General features: G+C 43.3%; 1 protein-coding gene across 21 annotated transcripts in view; it reads left to right on the forward strand.

Annotated features, from left to right (window-relative positions):
* TPK1 (thiamin pyrophosphokinase 1) overlaps nucleotides 1-22,331 on the forward strand; it is a 210,368-nt gene that overhangs the window by 94,897 nt on the left and 93,140 nt on the right. For all 21 annotated transcript variants that reach the window (XR_015946335.1, XR_015946336.1, XR_015946330.1 and 18 more), the window contains one exon: nucleotides 13,835-13,907. Coding sequence is in view for 12 of the 21 variants with exons in the window: in XM_060280544.2 (XP_060136527.1) it covers nucleotides 13,835-13,907 (73 nt within the window). In the remaining 9 variants the exon portion in view is untranslated. The remainder of the gene's footprint in view (nucleotides 1-13,834; nucleotides 13,908-22,331) is intronic.

Here is a 22,331-nt window from a genome sequence, read left to right on the forward strand (position 1 = left end):
CTGGCTTGGGAGTCTTCTGTACCTAGAAGGACTCTCCTCTCCTGGCTAGATGGAGACCCAGGGAGCCTGAATTCCCACAGGTTCTACCTCTCCCGGTTCAGTCACAACCCTCCCAGGACACTCCTGTTCTCTCTGTATACCTTTTCTCCCAGACCCTCAACATGGTCTCCCTATCCAAGCTGTGAGGCTCTGTCCTCTTGCTATGGATAGTCTCCTCAGTGTGTATGTTTAACTTCACTCAGAACCAGTTCTCCCTCAGTCAAATCCTATCCCAGTCCCCATTTCTCCAACTGAACCTTAGCCCTATCTCTTCTTACATCCACCCCTATCTAACTCTCCCTCAGAAACTGTCCCTTTTATACTCCCTCCCAAAGTGCTGCTCCTCCCCCTTCTGTGGCTAGCCAATCAGAGAGAGGCTCCAGCCCTCTGGTGGCATTTCAGGGGCACTGCACCGCCAGACTGGCATGGCTCTGCTGTCCATCACACTCCTTAGGCCAGGGCTTTGTACAATCAAGTGCTACTATAGATGGTCCAGTTCACGGTGAAAGTTAGCCGCACATAGTTCTGTTACTTCAGCCCTCTGCTAATTACGTGTCCAGGCTACTGTGGTCCCTGGGTCGTGTTCCGCTTGAGACACCGGCTCCTGGAGGGAGAGAACAAGAAGGGGTGCTGTCGGCTTCCCAGTTTCGGTGAATGTCTCAACAAGGGGTGCCAACTTGAATAAAATATGGGGGGGCAGGTAAGCCATGCCCTGCATGATTGATCACATAACGCAGTGCGCACACACTGAATGGCTATCAACTTGTGGGGGCACCTCGCTCAAATAACTTGGGGGGCGAAGATCCCTCCGCTCCTAGGAATTGGCTCCTATGTGTTGGTGGTTTCTTTGACTAGAGCAGTATCAGTAGACATAAGAATGAAAGTTGATGTAGTAGTCAATATTCACATTTGTCAAGGAAGCTAATACTGCATACCAGCTCCTCGGTGATTTCTGCTTACTCCATCCCTAGGCAAGAAATTCCAGCATATATTTTCTTAATCTTGATGCAACATCACAGAAACTTGGGTCACCAGTTAATAATGAACTGCAAGACAAGATTTGAGCAGCAAGTACAACCTGCTAACAGATGTGCAAGAGTGAGCAGAAACCAGGCAAATATTCTACTTTGGAAAATGCCAACACACTAAATAAATTCTGTCATGTATAACCTATATATTCCCATTTTGTGAATGTAGCTAACTCAATGCTATATTACTAGTGGAAAATAATAATATCCTAGTTTTTGGAAACATTTGTAATCTCGCAAAATCAAAAATATGATACAAGAGCGGTTCTCCCTGCGAAAAAGAAGCAGCATTGTTTACAAATGTTGCAATTAGGTCACTTTATGCCTCACATTGCAACACATTTTATTACACAGGTCTTGATGTAGAAAATTCCTGTAGTAGTTTTTTCCAGCATCCAAACATCCAAAAAAAGTATTCTACTTGCACATCTCCAGTAACAAAATTGCCCGAATAAAATAGGTATACTTTCTAAATCTACGTAATTATAATATATCATTGAGAAAAAGCCAGACTCTAGCACTATTTTTTGTTGTGCACTGCTTTGCATAGAGCAATATACACATTTACCTATTAATAACCATCCCCTCTTCTTAGTGATCCTTGGAAATTGAGGTATGCAGTACAAGAGGGAGGGATTGCTGGAGCCATCATTTCAGCCCTTCAATCTACTACTGTATAGTTAAATTCCCAAAATGCTTTGAGGGACCTAATGACCACTAAAAGGTGTAGATATATCCATTGTCTCCTGCTTGTTGCAGGTCAGAATTGACCCAATAGGACCTTTTGAACAAGTGGAAATGCTTCCAAATGTAAGTTTTCCTAGTAAGTCAGCATTTATATTCTCTTTAGCAGCACTGATGCATATTGAGGCACAGTATTAAAGCGACAATAGAGTGACAGTTATCACTGCATTCATGAAGAAGTAGTGATTCAAGACTTGGATCAATGGACCTTTGCTGCAGCATAATAGCATAGTTCAGAAAACCTTGATAAGGTTATTTAAATAATTCTCAGTCAGCAAATGAGTTAAGCCCATACTTATCTTTAAGAACAAGGTTAAGTGTTTCTTAGGTTAGTGGAAGTAGCAGTTTTCATTAAGCAAGTGTTAAGTTTGTATTTTAATTAGAATCTAGCATGCTGAACTAAGTTTGAGTGGAGAACCTTAACTACCGCGTATATTCCGGTGTATAAGACGACTGGGCGTATAGGATGACCCCCGACTTTTGAGAAGATTTTCCTAATTAAAAAAGTAATATAATAATAATAATAATAATAATAATAATAATAATAATAATAATAATTATAAAAATTTAATTATACCCCGCCCATCTGGCCGGGTTCCCCCAGCCACTCTGAGCGGCTTCCAACAAAATATTAAAATACAGAAATCCATCAAACATTAAAAGCTTCCCTAAACAGGGCTGCCTTGAGATGCCTTCTAAAGGTCTGGTAATTGTTGTTCTCTTTGACCTCTAGTGGGAGGGCATTCCACAGGGTGGGTGCCACTACCGAGAAGGCCCTCTGCCTGGTTCCCTGTAACTTGGCTTCTCGTAGTGAGGGAACCGCCAGAAGGCCCTCGGCGCTGGACCTCAGTGTCCGGGCAGAATGATGTAGTCATGTAGAAAGAAGTAGTCTTATACGCAGGAATATACAGTAATTAAAATGAAATCTATATAACTGAAATCAAGTTTTCAAAGCATTTCAGTAGACCAGTGAATATTTTTTAATGAACAGATTTAAAACTGTTCACATAACATTACAGTTGTCTGTGTTTGTTCATTTGCTTGTTCCTTAACAGCACTGTACATCAGGGTAATCCATTTTATCCTCACAACAAGCCTATGAGATTGGTGAAAGATAGGAGCTGGTCCAATGTCACCTTATGAGCTTTGTGGTTGAGTGGGGATTAAAGCCACTCACAATTCACTGTCTGGGCTTATATTCATAATTTAGTATATTTGACCTTAAAAGTCGAATGTCAAATTGAATTAGATATTTGACTGCTTATGGTATGCCCACCAAGTGAATGTTTGAAATCTGCAGCCTAGTTTATCTTGGAGTTAGGGGAAAGAACAAGAAATGATTGATCTAATGGTTGCTGACATCACAATGACCTTTATCTCTGCATTGAGAAAGACTTTTCCTTACTGCTGCTTCTGGGGAACAGGCGAGCACGAGGGCACTCTAACAGGTTATCAATATTAGAAGGTCCTCAAACATCGTATTTTACCTTCCCCTTCTCATCTTCCAATGCTGTCTCTCCTGCCTTTGCTGATGGAGAGTTTTAAAAGCTGGACAGACTTACTTGCATGTGGAAACCTGCAATTTATTTTAGAAATAGCCCTTCTAGAGGGTCAAAGATATTGCCGAGTATTGCAGAGTGAGTCAAGTGCACAGTGTAATAGCTTTTGTCAATGAAGAGACGGTTCACACAAATTTGCAGCATGTGAATGATCATGTATATTGCATAGCCACACAAGAGAAATATTAGTGCAAACGAGACAGCATACAAGAGACAGCTACAGCCATTTCCACGATTGTAGATGTACTTTTTCCAAATACAGTGGTACCTTGGTTCTAAAACGCCTTGGTACTCAAACAATTTGGAACCCGAACTCTGCAAACCGGAAGGTAAGTGTTCTGGTTTGCGAACTTTTTTCAGAAGCCAAAAGTGCTCCGTTTTGAGTGTTATGTTTCCAATTTGAGTGCCACACTTCCGTTTTTAGTGTTATGCTGAGGTCTGTCTGTTTTTGCAATTTATTTTGCATTTTTGTTTTTGCAGCTCTTTTTTGTTTTGTTTTTGTGACTGTGTGGAACCCAGTTCAGCTATTTATTTATTGATTGATTGATTGATTGATTGATTGTCTGATTGCAGTACATTGTTGGTTTTGGAATGCTTTGGTTTTGGAACAGACTTCCAGAATGAATTAAGTTTGAGAACCAAGGTACCACTATACACAAAAAATAGAGGTTTTCTCCATTTTCAACAATCTGATTCACACTGACATTTCTCCGTGTGCTAACATATGGAGAGAAACATGGAGAAAGCAAATGCAGCTTCCCTGTGTGAGCTAGTCCTCATTAGTCACACAAAAAACAGTGTTGTATATTGGTGAGGTTGGGAGAGTGCGTGGGTGGGTAAGCAGTGAATAATCTTACCCGTGCTGTGAAATATTGTTCTCTGAGGTGCATAGTACTTTGCATGCCCACACTATGGCAACCCAAGGGCCTTCATTCCTCCTCTTCCGGCATTTAACAAGCTGTATGAATAGCCCCGCCAGGGCAAGAATTAAGTCTGTTTGGGAGGGGAATATAGGGAAGATTAGAAGATGCTGCTCCTTCCTCTCATAAATGGAGCCTCTACCCTCTCCTCCCTGGCATAGTGCCAGATTGCGCCTTTAGCCTTTCAACTATAATATTGCTTTTGACCATCCAGGGACATTCATATGCTAGGTTTTGCAATCCATGTAGCTTGTTATGTAGACTAATCATTATTTGCCTAATCCAGGCATAGGCAAACTCGGCCCTCCAGATGTTTTGGGACTACAACTCCCATCATCCCTAGCTAACAGGACCAGTGATCAGGGATGGGAGTTGTAGTCCCAAAACATCTGGAGGGCCGAGTTTGCCTATGCCTGGCCTAATCATTGTGTTTTTAGCAGTTTAAGTGTATCTGTAATAAACAAATTACCATTATTTTACCTTCCATTTTTCAATAATATAACCAAGGCTTTTGATATCAGAATACCTACTGAGTGATCTTCCCCCTCTGCCCCCAAAATATATGCAGACCCGGACATAAATGTTCCATTTTAATAATTTCCTGGATCAATCAACTCCCCAGTTAAACAATTCTGACTATGCTGTCAGAATGCTAACTACCGGCAAGAACTTACTTATTTTCCATAAAGAATTTCATTACATCTAGGTCACTGTATATCTTACACCAAATTCAATAATTCTGCTAGTAGTGTACCATTTTGGTAAATGATTCTGTGGCATGCATTTGCAAAGTATTCTTATAGGCGTAAACATATTAAATTCATACAGGGGAACCCCCTAGATAGCTTGAAATTAAGGCAGATACAGCTAATCTGGTCTAATTTTGTTGGATAGGGTTCAATTGTTGGAACCCAAGTATGTGGATAAGATGAGTGGCATGCCCAGCCAACCATCAGTGTTGGCTTCCCTTCTGCAGTTTAGGGATGCTCATATTAGTCCAGGTGGCTGTGAGTACTCTCTGGAGAGAGAGGGAGCAGTCCTCGCCTCTTTAAAAGTGGCATCAATTTGCTAATTCCTGAAGAAACATCTACAGAGTGGTTATCAATATTCTCTTTCTAAGCAAGGCGTTTAAGAGAGTGGCAACCAGTCAACTCCAGTCACTTCTGGATAAAAATACTTTTCTAGATCTATTTCTGTTGGGTTTCAGGCCTAGTTTTGAGATGGAAACTGCCTTGGTATCCCTGTGGTGACTGTTGCCACGGAAGAAACACAGGTGGCATGACTGTTGATTTTGCTAGACATGAAACTGCCGGGGGAATCATATGGAGATTTGGGCTGTGGGGTTGCCAGTACCTAGGTGACATCCGCGCTAGCCATCATTTCCATCAGATGCGCATTAGGCTGTGAATGCCCTGAGTAAGGCCTGGATACAGTGATGGGCTGGATGAGTGTGAACAAATTTAAACTCTGTCCTGAAAATATGGGCATACTGTTTGAAGTTCTGCTGGGGAGGGGCATGAATGGTGTTCAGTATGGTTTGCAAGGGATTGCCCTCCCCCTAAAGAGGTAGGCTTGCAAATTGGGGGTGCTTTTGGATTCTGCATTGTCATCAGAGGCTTAAGTGGCCTCTGTGGATCAAAGTGAATTTATTAGCTTCGATTGCTACTTCAGATGCAACTATATCTGGATGGAGATAGCCTAGTCACACTTGTTCATTCTCTAGTATCCTCCTACCTAGACCATTATAGTACATCAAGCATAGTCAAACTCTGCCCTCCAGATGTTTTGGGACTACAACTCCCATCACCCCTAGCTAACAGGACCAGTAGTCAGGGGTGATGGGAATTGTAGTCTCAAAACATCTGGAGGGCCAAGTTTGCCTATGCCTGTAATACATTGTACATTGGTTTGCCTTGAATAATGGCCTAGAAACTGTACAGTCATACTTCCGTTGACGTATCCCTCCAGTTACGTAAACTTTGGGATACATAAGTGGCAAATCCGGAAGTATATTTCCAGGTTTTTGCCACATGCGCAGAAGTGGTCCCTCCGGTTGCAGAAACCTCGGGATCCGACCGGAGCTCCGGAACGGATCCCTTCTGCAACTGGAGATACCACTGTAGTTGGTTCGACATAGAGCCATACAAGACTAGGCATTGTCATATTATGCCTATACTTCAGCAGCTGAGCTCACTCCCAGTCAGTTTGTGAGCCCAATCTGGTTTTAGCCTATAAAGCCTTGATTGCTTTGGAACAAGATTAGCTAAAAGTTTGTTCCTTCATGATATACCACCCAAAGCTTAAGATCCTCTTCAGAGGCCCTGCTCAGTGTGCCACCACCAAGTGACTTGAGGCAAGCTAGGAAGGAGAGAGCCTTCTCAGTCATGACTGTAATGGTGTAGGTAGCTTCCTCACGAGTAAGCAGCTGCAATCCCTGCGTTTGGTTTTTACAGGGTTTTATTATATACATATGTACAAGACAGAGCATCAAAAAGCATGACTGTACTAATCCAATTCAGAATCCGGAAGCGCCCCCCTTCATGATTTCCGCCAGCATAACCCCCGGGGCACCCTGAACCTCCTCCATTGGTCCCTCCTCTGTTGGGGTGAGGGTGCTGGTGGAGCATCCTCTCCGCTAGAGCTACTCAATTGAGGGATCGGCGCTGTGGCTCCTGGAGCCTCCTCCTCTTGAGCGCTTGGGTCCGCCCTCTGCAGCCCTCCCTCTGGAGCTCCCATCTCCACAACATCCCTAAGGGTTTGCATCTCCGCCTGAGCCTCAGTCCCACCTTCCAGAGGAAGCTGCCAGGTGCTAGGCACTGGGGCTCTGGTAGCATCCGAGAACCCTCTCTCTGATCCACCCCTGGTGGTCCCCTGACACTGACACCCTGGTTATGAAAGTAGCTTCTCTAGAGAGGCTCACTTGGCATCTTCTTGTGAAGACCTTTTCATTCTCCCACACCTTTTAAACATGCTTCAAAACAAACCCCGGTCCTTCACTGCTTTTACTGTGGGTTTTTAATTGAGCTGTGCAAATTGTTTCTTCCGTCTCTGCCAGGGGAAGTTTTATGTATTTTTATTTATCTTTGTTGCTCTCATTGCTGTAAGTTATATTCTTAAATATTGTATGATGTTTGTTTTCATTTTGCAAGCCACCCAAGGAATTACTTTGAGAGAGATTAGGCTTTTAAATACAGTGATATACAGTAACAAGTCAAAGATCTCTGGTAATAGGTACATGGAAGTCATGAGAAATTCTATTTCCATGTGCAACCTATTTGTGCCTCTTTAAAAACCAGGGACATTGTGAGGCATGGTACTATCTGGGGCAGCATTTTATATTTCAGATGTGGGAGACAAGGTTCTCAGCAAGGTTTACAGGCCTTCTTTTGGTTTATTCAGGATTAAATGAGATGGGTGGGGTGGAAGCAGTGCATTTAAAGAACATTTATTGTGTTTATTTTTTTTGTTTATTTTTACACTGCATAGTAACCGTGCATGTTGTCCACTTTCAGTCTGAGGTAGCACGTCAATGAATGTAGCTAACCACAAAAGTGCAAGGTTAAAACCTACCATGAAGGGTTTTTTAGTCTCGTTCACGGTGGAATTCAGATTGTCAGACTCAAGGCTGCTGCTGCTGCTGCTTCCAGAACTTATCTGTCAGATTAGCAGGTGGTCTCTTAACTGGACATAAAACAACAAGATTTGGGGCCTCTATAAAAACATGAGAAATATATTGCTTCATAGAGAAGAGTCTATTTTCACCAACCATTATGTGGACAATGAAGACTTTGTACAAATGTGCATAAAGTGATTTGTGGGTGGGGAACTGTAATAAACAGATGCCATGAGCCCAAGAGATGACATTCCATCACTGGGTGTGGACAGGTCCCTAAATGTAGATTGGTCCAGGTAGACCAAATCCTTGCATGTCATTATGATGGATGGCAGTGATTTAACCAATCTTGACCTCTATTTGTGCCAAGTGAAATAGAGTCCAATCTGATTGTGAACCTTTGCTCAAAATCCTCAAAAGCACAGCTAGCCTCATTTAACATGACTATTCTTTTAGAATTTGGCTTCAGCTATAACAATTAATTTAGGTAATCAGTGTGATTAAGTGATTGATATTTTTGTAGAAGTGAACTTAAAAAATACCCACTGTGAAAGACTGCAATGATTGAAAAAATAAATCATCTTTCTGCATCTCTTGATTGGTTATGTGCATTTAAAGATGACCTTCCAAAAAACAAATGAGATGTCTGTTACTTAGTCAACTGTTACCTTCATTAAGGAACCACAAAATGGCATCTATATATTTGATAGCATGGTATTTATTCCAGGGTGTGTTTGGACTGATTAACTCATTAGTTAAAAGCATGGGATTAAAACATACTTAACCGTTTGGTAACCCCAGTACTGTTTTTTTTTATCGTGATCAACTCCCACCCGGAAACCAATGTCCCCACTGTGGAAGGACGTGCAAATCCAGAATTGGCCTCCACAGTCACTTGCGGACTCATTGTTAAAACCGTGTTTATGGAAGACAATCTTACTCGGCTACGAGTGATCGCAGAAGAAGAAGACGAAGAGGAAGAAGAGGAAGAAGAAGAAGAGTTTTTATATTGACAGGAGTAGTTTGGTTCCTGGATGGCATCCACCTGTCTTGGGAGACAATGGAAGAGTGCACTTTCCATGGGGGGGGGGGGTAGAGCCAAACCTTGGAGAGTTACAGTGCCTGCTATGGCTGTAGAAACCAATGTGGGAGAGACATGTTTTATTGCCGCTGGGGTAGATGAAGGCGCCCAGTTGTGATTGCAGATGCACCATGGCGTCCCTTCTCTCTGCTCTCCTCCCAGTGGTCATTCCTCCTTTGGTCACTGCTGCAGATACATGAATGATTAAACAAAATAATAAAATTAAATGATCAAAAAACCTTTCAGTTTAACATGTGTTAAGGGCTTCCCATGTTCACTCAAGCTGCAAAATGCTAATAAATTACCCCTGCCAAGCTAGCTCCCCCAAGCTTAACAAATGCACTACAGTATTTAGGGAATATTGATGTGGTATGCTATGCTATCACTTGCTTGGAGTTGAATAGCTGGCTGCGGCAGAGCATTGGACCGAAGTCCCAGATTAGACATGCACTGGAATATACGCATGTACAACTGAAACTATCATTCCATGTTGGAAGCATGCAACTAGCAACCAACATTGTCCACACAGAATTGGAAGGAACCTTGACAGTCATGTAGCACACAGTTTGCCTCCATGGTAAAACAGTGATTTTCTGGCTTTTGGGGAACTTGAGTTAAGATGAAAAGCCCTTAGCTCAACCTGAAACAAAATGATTTTCTTGTTAATTTAATTATAGCATAATTGTTCCTGGATAATATGACATTGTTGGTCAGAGATTTGTCAGAATTCAGGATAAAGTAATGATCTCTTCTTCACTAAACTCATACCTTGTTAAACATAGTTGCATGCCTCATCTTGTCATTGATTTAATCAGGGGTGGAAATTGGCATTTACCCATTACAGCACCCTTCCATTATAAGCATTAAATGTGAAAGGGAAGTCCTAAAACAGGGCTCCACTGCTAGGAGTGGGAGTTTGGCCTGTGTCCATTGGCTGTAATCCAGATGTGCTGTTTGTTTGTTTGTTTGTTTGTTGCATTTATATACCGCCCTTCCTCCAAGGAGCTCTGGGCATCATGCATGGCTTTGCTCTGATTTTATTCTCCCAACACCCATGCAGGGCAGGCAATGCTGAGAGATAGTTACTTCTCCAGAGTCACCCGGTGAGCAAGGATTTGAAGCTTGGTTCAAGCCTGTTGGGCAAAAGATTCCTGCATTGCAGGGGGTTGAACTAGATTACCCTTGTGGTCCCTTCCAACTCTATAATTCTATGATTCTATCCACTACCCTGCACTGACAGTATGTGCACAGTAAGTGCAGTTGCCACACCAAGGAAACAAAGTCATGCTGGTTGGATTTTAAGTAGCGCCTCCATGCTTTCAACTGTTTCCGCATACTGACTGCAGTATTCCATGATACTTTCTATAGACTGTACCATGGATCATTGTAACTGCTAATTGGGAGGAAAATAGATTGTACAAGCCATGCCAGCCTGCATAAAATTTATAAGCTGATATAGAATACCAAGTGAGGTGATTAAAGTAAATTAAATACCCCAGCAGCACAGTTATTGTGTTGTTTACTGCAAAGATGACATATATTCAGGAGATATGGCATTGAAGGTTTAAAACAGAATAGAATGCCCACAGGTCTTGAAGAAGGATTTTGTTTGCTTATAGGCTTTATGAGTCCCAAACATGATGCTTTGTTAACTTTTAGGGGTACTTATTACTGGCATCAAGAAAAAAGTAGAAGCAGAGTAACATAATACCTGTAAGGTTTCATTCCACTCCTGACATCTCAAAGGCCAGGTTCCAGAGATCTGCGCACCATTAACTGTAGATGTGCAGACTATTTTCAGCCTTCAAGCCATAGCCTCTTTTTGCTCTCCAAAAAGCCACACTGGAACTTTTCATACCCTTTCAGAGGCATTGCCAGAGGTTTGAGTGGCTGTCACTGGCTCTAGAGACTGGCATTGGTGTGGGACTGGCGTAGTAGGTATATGTTTTAGTTATGTGGAGGGGATGCGCTTAAAGTTAAAATAGTTCATAATAAAACATAGATTAACTCAACCTTTCCTTGTTCTGAATAGTTCTTGTCCAGGGAGTCATTAAGAAAATGAAAACCAAATAAAGTGCTCAAATACATAGCATATTATTTGAATGACTAATGTATAAAAGACCATGTAGTTAGGAAGGGAGCACACATATTATTCCCTTTCAACAGAATGAAACACAAATAAACCTTGATAACTGTTGGCTCATGGATGATCAGCAGTTGCATAGGGCTCTTCAGGATTTTTAAGGGAACTGTAGGTGTTTATGAAGCTTGCTTTTGAATGCTATGATAGGAGCCCTGCAGTATCCTGTCTGTTACTCTTTCAGTGTTCCAGTCAGATCTGAAATCACATTCAGTGGCAAGAAAAGCTTAATGGAAAAGATATGCCATTAAGTGAAGAATTGAGGCATAATTGGGACAATTAAGGTGCCAAAAAAAGCCCCAACAGCCCTGAGGGATTACTGAATTGCTCACTTTTGCATTTCCTTTACATGGGACACTTTGATAATCTTAATCTTAAACCTAACTTTAGCATTAACACAAATGTTGAAATCCTATTTTTTGGAGTCTCAGAACTTTTCAAATTCTTTTTTCAAATCCTGTTTTTTGGAGTCTCGGAACTCCAATGGTTATGTTGTTAGTCTTAAGACCCAGAGAGGGCCATAGGTTCCTCATCCCTGGTCAGGTCTTCACAGATTTCCTCCTTGTTTCAGCCACAGCTACATTGAAACATATATTTCCATCTTAAAATTCCAGCCTCCAAAGGTCTGTGTCTTCTGCATGGAAAGTTCTCCAGAAGGAAGAGCAAGTCAGGCTGGCTTTGCAGTCCCTCTTCTGAAGAAGTGAAGGTTAAGGCAAGAATAAGACTTGCCTGATTCAAAGCAGGAGGTTCCATAGAATCATAGAGTTGGAAGAGACCACAAGGGCCATCCAGTCCAACCCCCTGCCAAGCACGAAACACCATCAAAGCATTCTTGATATATGGCTGTCAAGCCTCTGCTTAAAGACCTCCAAAGAAGGAGACTCCACCACACTCCTTGGTGGCAAATTCCACTGCCGAACAGCTCTTACTGTCAGGAAGTTCTTCCTAATGTTTAGTTGGAATCTTCTTTCTTGTAGTTTGAATCCATTGCTCTGTGTCCACTTCTCTGGAGCAGCAGAAAACAACCTTTCTCCCTCCTCTATACTTCTTCCCATTTTATATTTCTGACAAGTAGGCAAAAAGATGAAAGGACGTAGGTGGTGTGTGGTCTAAACCACAGAGCCTAGGGCTTGCCGATCAGAATGTTGGCGGTGAATAGCAATATAGAAAGGTGGTATACAAATTAAAAGTGAACATGCATTAAAATACTGTGAGGTTCAGATTTAATGCCCATGGTCTGGTGTTACAAGAACAGGCTCTGAGATTGAGATTGTGTGTGCATGCAGCGGACGCCACTGAGACAGGCAGAGCCGTACTTTGTTTGCTGAGAACGGCACAGCTTCTGGACTTTGCAGCAGTGCATTAAGGGCTTATACATAACTTCCTTTCAATCTCTAGGTAGCTGTAAGCCTTTCTGTGAGCAGAAATGTAAGTCACTGCAGGTTAACATTCACCAGAATATACATGCAACTTCAAATTCAATTCCAAATGTTCCATAGCAACAAAATAATGTTTTCCAAAACGTGTTGAAAAACTACCTTTCTGCAAGTACACGGTGTGGGGTGGGAGAAAATAGGATATACTACTCTAGATTTTTCCTATTGATGTAATCAATGATGCTTCCTGTGCTATACATATGTGGGGAAACTCTATCTACCGTAGTTTTCACTCCATAAGACGCACCTAAGTTTTTGAGCAGGAAAACAAGAAAAAAATATTCTGAGCGCGGGGCAATGGCGAACAGCCTGCCCACCACTCCCAAACCTTCCCCGGGGATTCAGGGGAAAGGGGAGGCTGCTAGCGAGAGCCGCACAGAGCGTGTAAGCAGCTCTCGCTTTTCAGCGAGCCGGGAGGAGGGACGGACGGGGCTGCCATCCGTCCCTCCTCCCAGCTCGTTGAAAAGCAAGCAGAGTGGGAACCGCTTACAGGCTGTGTGTGAGCAGGAGGCGCGGTTGGGAGAGGCTGCTCCCCCCAGCGGCCGTGGAGGAGGAGGGAGCAGCGTAATTTAGGGTTGCTCATCCCTCTGCTGCCGCTGGGAGCCATGGATCCAATGGCAGTGGCATCCCTCCACTTGAGGGATCCCACTGCCGCCCATTGCCTTCGCTCCATAAGACGCACAGACATTTCCCCTTCATTTTTAGGAGGGAAAAAGTCTGCCTCATGGAGCGAAAAATATGGTAGTTTCTTGCAACCCTGGAAACCCAGCAGGGAGAATAATATCTGGAGACTATGCTGCTTATCCATGGTAGAATTATAGGAGAGCTGTCTCTGTGACTGGGTGGATTCTTTCCTTCCTTCCCTAATCATGCTGATGAATACACAAACATGCCTAGATCCTATGAATTATAAAAGAGACGGAAAAGCAGCCCATTAATAAGATTCTGAGTGAAATGAATTGTGATACCTGCTATAATTTTCACTCGTTTAGTATCTTCAAGGATAAATGTTACATATCTGTGCATCAGTCGGGCTGATCTCAGTCCAGTAACTAAAAATTATTATAGTCCAAGACATTAGTTTCTTAGAAGCGAAGATTGGAAATTTCAATCCATTTTATTGATGTTAACTTTGGAAAAGGACATCGCTGTTTCAGTCTTGCAGCCACCCCCACCCCACCCCCCGAAAGCTCTCTCTTTTTTAAAAATTCAAGAAATAAAGTGTGAGGAGGTTAATAAAAAAAAAATCTAACTAAGTATTACTTCTTTCTCAGCTTTTTGCCTGATTACATCAGTGGGGACTTTGATTCTATTATGCCTGAAGTAAAGGAGTATTATACAGTCAAGGTAAGTTTTTTAAAAATAAAAATTTCCTAGAAATCTTCTTGAACACTCATTTTGTTGCTCTGTCGCCTGGCATGCTTGGGAAATGCTTCTCCCTATAGCAAAATGTTCTAAATAACAGTTACTGGGTTACTGGGTCTCAGGTAGAAGCAAATCAGTGTATTTCTGGTATATATCACTTTCTTGTGAGCCATCACACCATTCTGTCCTTTAATCTGTGAATTTACGGAAATCACATCTTAAATATGTATTTTCTCTCAAAACACATGCTTCAAAACATATATTAACAGGCCTTTTTTTGATCTAAGAACTGTGTTGGCATGTTTGGGAAGTGAGAAGCTCAGAGCAGATCAGTTTGTGTTAGAATTCACAGTATCAAATTTCTGGAGCATCCCTGGTCAGGGCTGGCCCTACGATGAGGCAGAGTTAGGCATATGCCTCAGGTGAAGGATGCTGAGGTGTTAGGAGGGACCAGAGCTGTGAGTGCCATGTGGCCCCTATGTGAGCCTGTCCTTTCACCAGTATTGGAGTAAGATTCAACTACTAGTCCAGTTGGCTTCTGTATGTGCCCCCGGAGAGGGCACCATCTTGTCCTTCGCCTCAGGCAGCAAAATGTCTTGAGCTAGTCCTGTCGCTGGTCAAGCGTTCCTCAGTGAGCATACTGCAAATGACAGACCAGCATCCCTTGAAGCAGTATTTCCCAATCTTTTTGCGGCTGTGGCCCCCTTCCGACCTTGTTTCCTTCCTGTGCCCCCCCACCCTGTCCTACCAGTAGAAAGGTAGCCATTTAAATATTTTGTTTGTAAATGGAACATGTTTTATTCATAATTTTATAATATATACAAAATACAATTCCATAAAATGGTAAGAACATGATGGGATATTGTTGAAGCAGAAAAACAGATCCAGAAAGGACCCCAAGGGTCATCCTTCTAGTGCAACCGCTGCAACGTAGGAAACTCTGGTAAAGCATCCATGGCAGATGGCCATCCAACCCAGTAGCGTAGCCAGGGGGGCGCCCCGGTGGCACTTACCTTGGGGGCGGCACATTGGAGCCCCAGGCGATGCACAAGTCCAGGCAAGCAAGCAGGTCCCCTTTCCCAGCCCTACCCATTTGCACCCCACACCGCCCATACCTGACCTGGGGGTTCTGGATCACCGGCTCTATGGGTCAAAGCAGGAGCCTCTGCAGTCACCCTCTCCTGCCGGAAACAAACCAGACTCCTGGCAGAGTTGGAGTTCCAACAGATATTGGGACATTGAAGTCTCCCATGACTACTATATCTCTTTGAATGTTTGGTAATCTGCTTTTTGAAGTCATAATCCAGTCTCCAGTCTGTTTTGGCAGTTTATAGCAGACATCCACAGTAGGGTCACTGTTGTTTCTCTTTCCTACAATTTTTATCCATATTCCCTCAATCTACTTTCCATGCTCCAGGTCATGGATTTCTTCACAAGTGTTCACATTCTTTACATATAATGCTACTCCTCCTCTCTTCCTGTTTGGTCTATTCCTTTCGAACAAGTTATACCCCTCAATTCCTACATTCCACTCATGAGTCTTATCCTACCAGGTTTCAGTAATGCCTACCTGTATTAAAAGCTCCAATTCATCTTGTTTGTTTCCCATACTTTGTGCATTTGTATAGAGACAACTGAAACCATGAGTCGCTTCCTCCAGCTGCCTTCTTCTTGTGATTTCTTGCCCTAAAGCAGGTTTCAAGAGCACCACCTCAGTTTCCTGTGCATCAATGAAGCTATTATCCCCAGTACCATGAGTTCCTCTGTCCCTCTCCCTGAAGTTTAAAGCTGTCTTGAAGCAGAGACCTTGATTCAAGAAGCCAAACCCTTCCTGAAAACACCACCTGCACAGCCAATTATTTCCCTCCAGTATTTTCCTCTCTCTTCCTGGACCAAGACTTTCAACAGGGAGTGATGAAAAGACTACCTGTGCCCCAAGTCTCTTCAACTCCCTGCCCAGAGTCTCATAATCCCTTGCTATATATTATAGGCTGGTATTATTTGTACCGACATGAATCAGAAGGAAGGGGTGGTGATCTTGGGATTGATCATGAATCTTTGCACCTGGGAGATAGCACACCTCCAAGGAAATCCTGTTTCCTCCTCACACTACTGCCTCTGTCCCCTCAGTAGGGAGTTACCTACCTGCACCAAATGTCTCTCCCTCCTCTCGGGAGTGGCAGGAATTGTTCTGTACACTTCCAAAGCCTGCTTGGAATGTTCTGTTCTTAGGTCTGCTACTGCTGTTCTTGAGTTTTCCCCTTCTGTCTATTGGAGCTTATCTGAATATTATTAAGATAGGTTACAAAGGGTGGAACCTTATGGTTTGAGTACTTCCTATTCCTCCCTCTCAGCTTGCCTTCTCTAGACTGCAATTCCATTTCTCTGATGTCTCCATGGAAGGTAGCTAGGTATCAACATACTCATCTACCATCAGTAGCCTAGGATCTGAAGGGCTTAGGTCAAGAATGGAAAAAGACTCCTCCAAGTCCATCCCCTCCTGTCTCTTTCACCTCTGGGGCATGGCAGGAATTCTGCGCACTACCTTTCGCAGCCACCTTGGTGTATTTTGAGGTTGGCAACTGCTCTCCTAGCTTTTCTGGAAACCAGAATTGGTGTCCAAGGTGAGAGCATGGAAGCAATTTTGCAGCTCCAACAACAAAGCATGGCTCGTGACTGTCCTATTTCTGTGTGTCACATTCCTCCATTTCTTGCACTGGGTGATCTTCCTGCTCCCTAGGGGCACCCAACCTGTGTTGCTGTTCCATCACAGTCCACTCAGCTCTGTTGAGAAACTGCATGTTGTCCTATAGCTCGAGGTATGGCTAGGCGGGCCTCAAGGTCTGTACCTTCTCTTCCAGCAAGACAACCACCAGTTTGCACTTGCTACAAGTGTACTGCTGCATGTTTTGCGGCAGAAAGACAAACATGGCACAGCTGTTGCAGGTCACTGCAGTATAATCCAAGTAAATTCACTTATAAAAACATAACTTGCTGGGAAATGTAATATTCCAAAGAGACTTTCACTATGGAGGGAATATAGGCACCAAAAGTATCAAACCTGCTGTGTCATTAATAAATACATTAACACCACAGATAGCTCTGTCATTAATCTTTCTCTTTTGAAGGCCCCCCAAAGATACTTGGTAGAAGTAGGCTTTCAGTGAATCTTTATGTCAACTTGCTTTTTAGTCAAATGTCAGCAAGTTTACATGAAGATTATATAGCAGCTACTATTAGTCCTTTGACAGAGTATCAATCACTTGGCAAATGGTGTACACTTTATTTTTCTTGATTTCTGCTTATCTTTTCTGGTTATTATGTGAAGAAACAGACTGAGAGTGTAAAGCTGCTCAACTATGAAGTTTTATGGGATATTAATTACTGTTGAGTGACTTTCAATGGAATGTACAGTGGAAGTATGAAGTTTTTTCTGGAACAGAAACACGCCTTTTCACGTATTGAAAAAAGTTTGTGATGGCCTTCAATTTAATAAATAAAATTTGCTATAATTTACAGGGAAATATTACCTATAACATTTTCTTTTTTAATTTCCTGTTACAATAGCATATTAAGACAGGGGTTCACAGATTCTAGCTAGGTTTTTTGTTTTTTTTAAATGGCCATTATTTCCTAGTACCCAGAAGGAACACCCCACCCCACTATGAATAATATACACGCTTAGCAAAATGCAATTAATTATTTTCATTAGGTTAAGAAATAGATAAAGTGAGTTTTTTTGTTTTTTAATAAATGATGTAATTACTTAACTTTCAAATTTTTCATCCTTTTTTTACATCAGAAACAAAATGTTTATAAAAAATTGAAATACCATATGTAGCATTTAAAGTTGCTGATTTTAAAGCCAAAAAAGTGAGAATGTATGGATCTCAGCAAAGGATGCTGCAGCAAAGCCCTGTAATGACTTGTTTCCATTCAGCCTTTCGCACACAAAGGATTGATAAGTGCTGTCTGGCAAAGACATGGAGAAATCAAGAAGTAATTATCAGTGCGATAGATATCTCCCCAACTTCCAAAAGGTGTCAAACTATCTACCTGACTGAGAAGACACTGGGCAGTAACCATTTTTAACCACTATGGGAACCGTTTGGGATATGAATTTACAAAATAGACTGGACCTAAACTTCCACAGAAGCGCTTGTTTATGTGCAGTGTGTGCAGGGATGGAGGCCTGAGTGTCCAAAGATGTTAGAGGCTATCTAAACCCCCCAGTTTTTCTCCAAATGGATTAATTTGTATTAGAGGTCATTTACCCAATTGGAGGGCCTCTGAAGCAGCTGTTGGCCCTTAGTTGCTAACCCAGAGGCAAGAGTCATGTGTGAGAAATTGGGGGCTGTATCAGGAGCATGTACTGGGAGACCACTTAGGGCCTGGGTTGGTCCTTACAGATGTTGCTGAGCTACAAGTCCCATCCTTAACTGCTCTTAACGGGTTTACACTTCCTCTAAAATAGCAGGTACGTAACCTGGGGTACTCCTGAATCTTTGCTGTTGCTTGAGCTTCAGGTGGCCTTGGTGGCACAGAGTATCTTCCAACAACTTTGTCTGGTGGCCCAGCTGCGCTGGTATTTGGACAGGGATAGCCTAACTCAGTGTTTCTCAACCAGTGTGCCTCCAGATGTTTTGGGACTACAACTCCCATCATTCCTGACCACTGGTCTTGCTAGCTAGGAATGATGGGAGTTGTAGTCCCAAAACATCTGGAGGCACACTGGTTGAGAAACACTGGCCTAACTCAGGCATCCCCAAACTGCGGCCCTCCAGATGTTTTGGCCTACAACTCCCATGATCCCTAGCTAACAGGACCAGTGGTCAGGGATGATGGGAATTGTAGTCCAAAACATCTGGAGGGCCGAAGTTTGGGGATGCCTGGCCTAACTTCTGTCGTCTGTGCTCTGGTAACCTCTGCAATGTGTTATATGTGGGGCTGCCTCTGAAGACAGTTTGGAAACTTCAGCTGGTGCAGAATTCGGCAGCATAGCTGCCAAGTTTTCGCTTTTCTCGCGAGGAAGCCTATTCAGCATAAGGGAAAATCCCTGTAAAAAAGGGATAACTTGGCAGCTATGTTCGGCAGCCAGGTTGCTCACTGGGGCAAGACGGTTTGAGCATATTACATCTATCCTGGCCCAATTGCACCGACTCTCCACTCCCTTCTCCACAGCACTGGACCAAACGAGCCCCGGTGCCTGCTTACCTGTGTCTTGTGAGCGGCAGGCGCTGGCAGCAGTGGGACAATGAGTGGCGCACGAAAGGGCTCCGGAGAGGGGCAGGCAGCAACAAAGCCTGCTTACAATGGTGGCTGATCGAGTGCTAACACTGCTGCTACTGGCACCAACAAAGCCCAGGCCCCTTCCTCTCTACTCTCGGCAGGACGTGTAGAAGCCAGGAGGAGGGAGGGAGGAGGTGCCGCCAAATGCACACGCAGGCACAGCCCGAATGATCAGATCCTCGCGGCAATTCCTGGACTGTCCGCGGGCCGGTTCCAGAAGGCAACTGGGCCGGATCTGGGCCTTAGTTTGCCTACCCATGATCTGGAGAGTCAAAGGTCATTTCGCCCTGCCCCCCAACCCATCACAACTGACCTTTGACTCTCCAGATCATGGGTAGGCAAACTAAGGCGCGGATCTGGCCCAGCTTCCCATTTTTACAAATTATTTTTGTCCAGACCTTTATTCTCTCCCCACCCCCCCATAAAAAACTTTTTTTGGTTGACCTAATGTTTTGTATATTCCTATTTTAGTTACTTCATTTTCCTTTTAGATATCTAGCTATTGCTAATGAATATGTTTTGTTACATAAAGTGTATTGATGAAGAATTGGTATTTCATTCACTTTGGAGCAAATTCACATATTATTTGTTAGTGTATCTGTCAGAGGGTCATCGTGGCTACTCTAGAATAACTCCGCTTGAGTTCAGTTTGTCTTTAAAGACTTTTATTGTGCCAAGTATTTACAGTGCAGAGATAGCTTAAAACATGACCTCTCATTCTGAATCAGAATCCGGCAATGGCGTACGTCTGCTCTTATGCCAGCAAAGTAGTTGGGGCACCCCAAAACGCCTCCCCCTTGACCTGCGTTGCGGTTCTCTCCTTAACTCTTGCGCCGGAAGGAGCGATGCCCTCTCAGTCTCCTCCCTGTCAAGGCGGTGGAAGGGCTCTCCAGCATCCTGGAGCCCTTCCCTTCATCTCTCCTCCCCTGAGCTTTCCCATGGTTCTGCATGCTGGCTTTTCTCTCCCTCCGAGTCTTTTCCCCTCCCTCCTGGCTGCTTCAGACCCACTGCTGCTCCCTGTGCTTGGCGAGGTGGACGTTAGGATGATGGGGGCTGGCTCCCTGTAGGGAGTCACCCTTAAAGTATCAAAGTTGAGATCTATTCACAATATATGTATTAAATTTCTCAGCTTGCAAATATTTCTCATTTACACTTTGGCCCCTAAAGCAATTCACCATCATGAAGGAAGACAAAAATAGAATTCAGTAGAATAAATAACAATATAGTTCCCTGTCCATCAAATATTATAATCTTCCAGTGCACAAGAATGTAATTTAAATACTTTCCCCCATTTTATATAGTTATCTAACTATCCAAAAAAAGAAAGAAAATAAGCAGGCATTTGTTTCTGCAGTTGGAACTAAAGGTAACTTCATTTTGCATACAAAAATCTAGCAGTGCAGCTGTTCCAACTGAGTTCAAAATGGTAGAATAAGAAGAAAACAGGGTGGGAGGATCTGTAAAAAAAAAAAAGTAGCATTCACATTTTGTAATGTCAGCTCCTCCTGTTGTTACAAATGGGCTAAAAGCAGATGCTTGCATAAATGGTTCTATCTCTCCTGCATGGCAGAAGCACTCCACAGGATGGGGGCTAAGCTTACAGCATGTCACAGACTGGGTGAACGCAGAGGAATGGTGGGAGGAATCATCTGGGGAACTCCCAAGGGAAGAAGGCTCAGAATCCGGGGATTGGTGGTGGGATGACAATGAGTGGTCTGAGGGAGAAGACTGGGAGAAGGAGGTGTCAGAAGCCGAAGGTGGCTTAGTGTGCTAGAAGAGTCTGTGACAGAGAGAAGTCCAGAATCAGGGGCAGAAGCTGAAGCAGGAGAGGAGGAAGGCCAAGAGGCAAGATGAGTCTGGCAGGTGAAGAGTCACGGGTACAGCAAGCTCCTCTCCGCACCTGGTCTCCCAGAATCAGGAGAGGAATGAAAAGGGCAGAGGGAAAGTTAGCTTCACGCAGGCGCAGTCTCAGATTTCTTTGGGGAAACCCTGGAGAGGAGGGTTTTAAGCAGCTGTGGGGACGTGGGGACCTTCCTTCTCAGCAACTGCTTCATGAGGGCAAGCCTTGCCTCAGAAGAGTTGCTGTGCTCATTAGGCCTGACACTCCTCTGCAAGTCCTGTTTTTGCTAATAAAGAGTAAACTCCAAGTTGCTTGGTGTGATTTAGTGCTGTCTTGCTCCTTTCGCAGCACTAGTGTGTTGGTAGAGAGGGAAACCGGAGTGGTTTTTTGTGTGCATTAGTAATCCTTGGTGTGACTGTTCCAGTATCGGATGGTCCGTGTGAACTGGAGTTGGGAGCGATATCCAAAAATCATTGAAAACCATCTAACAAAACCACTCAAAACATACCACAAAAATATATGAAAGCAGATGAAGAGCTGGTCCAGAAGCCAAGAGGACTAGAGGCCATAGTTCTGCTACATTTGCTTCTTTGAAGTCTCTCAGCCCCACCCACCTCACAGAGTGTTTGTTGTGGGGGAGGAAGGGAAAGGAGAATGTTAGCTGCTTTGAAACTCCTTCGGGTAGTGATAAAGCGGGATATCAAATCCAAACTACTCTTCTTCTTCTTCTTCTTCATGTGGGGTTTACTGTCTTGCGTGCTTGTAGTGCAGCAGCGAATAATACTGAGTTACTCATTTTCAGTGTTTATATATTACCATTAAGATTTGAGTTTGGGGTTTTCAGGGAAGTAAAATTTCTATTCAGCTTCGAACATGACATTTCATTCTGTTTTTTAGAAAATGCACATACTTCTCAAGTTCTCAAAAGTTTGGTTCTTATGTCAGCCTGCCTCCAACTTTATGTGATTCCTTCCTCATTTTAAAACTTTGAAAGATGTTCCCCATTTCTGCATTGGGTATGTTTTCCTCGCTCTTACAGCTGTGCCATTTCTCCATTTCCTCTCCACCCCAATCACCTTATGGGTAATTGGCCCATTAAAGATTTGCAACCCTAGTGTTCCCTTTCAGCGGCCTCAGAATGGTCATGAAACTTTGGGAAACAATGATTCTTGACAGTTTATAGGTGCTTTCTAGTAAAACATCATCTCATTTAATACACTACATTTTTAAATATTGGCCGCAAAATCAGTGACTGTCCCGGGTGGCAAAAGCCCTAG

Source organism: Zootoca vivipara, chromosome 11, assembly GCF_965207765.1.
Source record: "Zootoca vivipara chromosome 11, rZooViv2.hap1.1, whole genome shotgun sequence".
Taxonomy (NCBI): Eukaryota; Metazoa; Chordata; class Lepidosauria; order Squamata; family Lacertidae; genus Zootoca; species Zootoca vivipara.